Raw genomic sequence first — 3,311 nt, 5'->3', positions numbered from 1 at the left:
GTAACCGGCTTTGCGCTGGTAGGAGCAGACAAAAAGTGTTATTAAATACATCCGTGAACCGATAAACGGGGCCATATCCCAGCGTGGGCCCAGGGAGCCTCCGTCTCGTGCTCCCTCGGGCTGTCACAGGCGGCAGATGCGGGAGCTGCTCGACGCGGTTAATGCTTTAATGGTCGTTATTCCGTGTGCTCGGGGCTGGAGAATATCTCACGAGTCCCCGTCTCCTGCCTCGTGTCTTAGCTGCAGAGTTACACAATCTGGCTTAAACCCATAAAATTGGTCAGATTTCATAGTGTGGGACCCATTTGGTGCCGCTTTCACGTCTAAACGCGGTGTGATGAGGTAAGAACGGTGCCTCTTGGCATCTGTCAAAACCTTTTCATTGCCCTACCTGAAATAAAGAGAGAGAGAAGTCTAACAGTGTGCAAACATACCATCATTTCTGCCAATGCTTTGCTTTTTAGGTGGAATTACTTTTTCCTTTATGATGGTTCCAAAGTTAAGGAAGAAGGAGATCCCACAAGTGCCGGGATTTGTTATTTTTATCCTTCTCAGGTAACTTCTGCTTTTATTTCGGTGCCTGTGTTATGAGTCAGTGCTGATAATTGTGGTTCAGGAATGGTCAGATTCCCAGGTGGAGCTTTGTGTTAATTCTTATTTAACTTTCACTAAAGTTTGAAGAAATCTCACACAGCTACAGCCAGGAGGCTCAGGGCACAGAGGTCTTCAGGCTTCTGAGGCTGGATGCGGTGGGGCTGCACTCTGCTCCCTCACCCTGGGTTCTGGCCAGTGGAATCCTCCAGCAGAGTCCGGGTCTGTTCTGGTGCTGTGAATAAATACACACGAGGGATGAAAGTTCCCCTAAATAATCTCCTTGTGCTGCCTGAAAAAAAGCAATCTGATTATTTTTTTCCCCAGAAATTTGCCTGTGCTAATGCGTTCGGTTTATAGTTGAAGTTTTAATAACTTATAATTAATTTCTATTTATCATTGAATACAGTAGTGATTTTTTTTCCCTTAAGTCCTTTTAAAAGTTTAATTAAAAATAAAAAAGTCTTTCTTGCTTGCCTTCCTCGCCAGACCCTCCCCGACCAGCAGGAACTGCTGTGTGGACAGATTGCTGGGGTGGTGCACTGCATGACGGAGATCTCTGGAGTTCCTCCGAGCCTCATTCGTCTGAGGAAGCTCAAGTTTGCGGTTGTAGTGGATGGAGACTACCTGTGGGTGAGTTCAGGAGATCCTGAGGCAGTCACAGAGCGAACACAGCCAGAGTCTGAACTACTGCAGCAAACAAAGAGGGTTTTTTTTTGTTTGGGTTTGTTTTTTCTAGGGCATGGGCTGCACACAGATAGACCTGGGGAGAGCTGGGGGGGGGAACTTGCAATGCACAACTTTTCATTGCAAGGTAACTTAAATTTTGCATACAGCAGCCTACAACCGTGTGTCGTGGTGGTCACCTCTGGAAAAAGCTTCACGTTTGTGTGTCCACACCCCACGTGTTCTCTTCAGAGGTGCCTGGCAAGGGCTGTAAAGCATTGAGCTCTGCATCCTCACGTGAATCCGTGGGTTACTGGCAGTGACTGGAAAGAGGATTCTGTGTGCTGGAGTTTGTAATAAGGACTCAGTCTCCCCACCTGGAGCCTGACCATTCCTTCCTTCTAAGCCTCAGTATTCCCCTCTGCAGAGCTCGTCAGTGTCAACAGACAGTTAGTATATAAAGAACAGTGTGCAGCAGAGTCATGACAAAAATGCCCCAAACCATCCCCTGGAAACTGGGCTGAGACTGGTCAGACCTGTTTAATTGGCTGTTCAGGCTCACTGGGCTCTTTCTGAGGCAGAAGGCCTGGAGCTTCTGTTTCAGCAGCTCAAAAAGTAAATGAAGGATCTTCATTACTGTAAATAACAAGTTAATTTGAATGTTTTTAAGTATTAGTTTCAGGAAGATGTTAGTTATTAGAGCACTGGGCTGGGTCATCTGACGTGGGAGGGAGTGTCTGAAATATTGGATTTCTGATGTCATTTATTTATCCTGTCTGTGCCAGGGCTCTTCTGTGGGTATTTCTGAATTTCCTTTTCCTCTGACTTGTGAATCCGGGGGATGTTTTCCTGCCACACAACTGCTGACATGCTGTTGATACTCATTTGAAAGTGATGTGTTGTTCTCACCCGCTGTGCCTGGGTTTTCTCAGTAAACATTCTTCATTCCTGGCTTTCTGTATCGAAGGTTCTGGGCTGTGCTGTTGAGCTCCCTGATGTCAGCTGTAGGCGGTTTCTGGAGCAGCTCATCAGCCTCTTCACCTTCTACAATGGACCTGTGCACCGTGCGTACACGGTAATTAAAGATCAGCAGCCGTGGTGTTTCTCCCTAGGAAGAGGTCTTAAATATTTCCCATGTTGGCTGAGCTCTGCCCAGGCCCACACGAGCTGGCATGTCCCCTTAGGTTGTCTCCCTACTAGCAAGGGTCAGAGCGAACTCACATGTCAAAGAACTGGGACCTGGAAAGGGTGCAGACCCATCTTCCTATTGCAATGAGGGTGTCTGCTAAAAGTTTCCTAGATGTTCAGTCTAAAGCAGTTTCCTCTCGATGTCATCATCTTCCTCCTTATCCTCACAAGATTTGCCACTTAGAGGTGCTGTCCCAGCTTGGTTGTGTCTCACCATCCTGAATGCATTAAGGCCTGTGCAGTCACAGCTGCACGGATTTGTGTTTTCCACAGGCATTTTCTCAGGAGAAACTGAGCAGGCACTGGGACAGATATATTGAACATATCCAGAAAAACACCAGTGACCTCCACAAGATTTTCAATTCTCTCTGGAATCTGGACAAAACCAAGGTAAAAGCCTGTCCTCTGCAGTGTCTGGCTGTAGAGCTGCCTTAGTGCCGATGCTTTTGTGTTTATTGGCTGCTCTGAGCATTTTCCAGGGTTCTCTGGCCTCACTTCTCGTGGTTCTCCTTATTTAGGTGGACCCCTTGCTCTTACTGAAAGCAGCTCTCATCTTGCAAACTTGCCAGCGGTCTCCCCATGTCTTGGCAGGCTGCGTTCTCTACAAAGGCTTGTAAGTAACCAAAGGGTTAAATCCAACCCTTCCCAGGGGCTGTGATCCCAGAGCCCATCCAGGAGCTGCACACACAGGGCTGCTGTTTGTTACTGGCTGGAACATTAATGCTTCAGGCAAGATAATCCCTGTCTGCTGGTGTATTTCAAGGGGGATAAATGGTTATTTGTGTTTATCAGTAGGAGAAATGGAAGCATGAAGAAATTCAGGGTTTGGGTTTTAGTCGTAATCCGCTGTCTTTGATATTCAGCAG

General features: G+C 47.1%; 1 protein-coding gene across 1 annotated transcript in view; it reads left to right on the top strand.

Moving 5' to 3' along the window:
* The first annotated feature begins 468 nt into the window (after window positions 1-468).
* Window positions 469-3,311, top strand: part of HPS4 (HPS4 biogenesis of lysosomal organelles complex 3 subunit 2) — a 13,088-nt gene continuing 10,245 nt past the window's right edge. Inside the window, exons 1-5 of the mRNA XM_029084725.1 lie at window positions 469-555; window positions 1,081-1,224; window positions 2,225-2,332; window positions 2,719-2,835; window positions 2,964-3,058. Of these exons, the coding sequence (XP_028940558.1) occupies window positions 1,138-1,224; window positions 2,225-2,332; window positions 2,719-2,835; window positions 2,964-3,058 (407 nt within the window). The 5' untranslated portion in view covers window positions 469-555; window positions 1,081-1,137. The remainder of the gene's footprint in view (window positions 556-1,080; window positions 1,225-2,224; window positions 2,333-2,718; window positions 2,836-2,963; window positions 3,059-3,311) is intronic.

Source organism: Antrostomus carolinensis, unplaced genomic scaffold, assembly GCF_000700745.2.
Source record: "Antrostomus carolinensis isolate BGI_N321 unplaced genomic scaffold, ASM70074v2 scaffold34284, whole genome shotgun sequence".
Taxonomy (NCBI): Eukaryota; Metazoa; Chordata; class Aves; order Caprimulgiformes; family Caprimulgidae; genus Antrostomus; species Antrostomus carolinensis.
The sequence above is the reverse complement of the archived record's forward strand: the minus strand, read 5'-3'. Positions and strand labels throughout refer to the sequence as shown.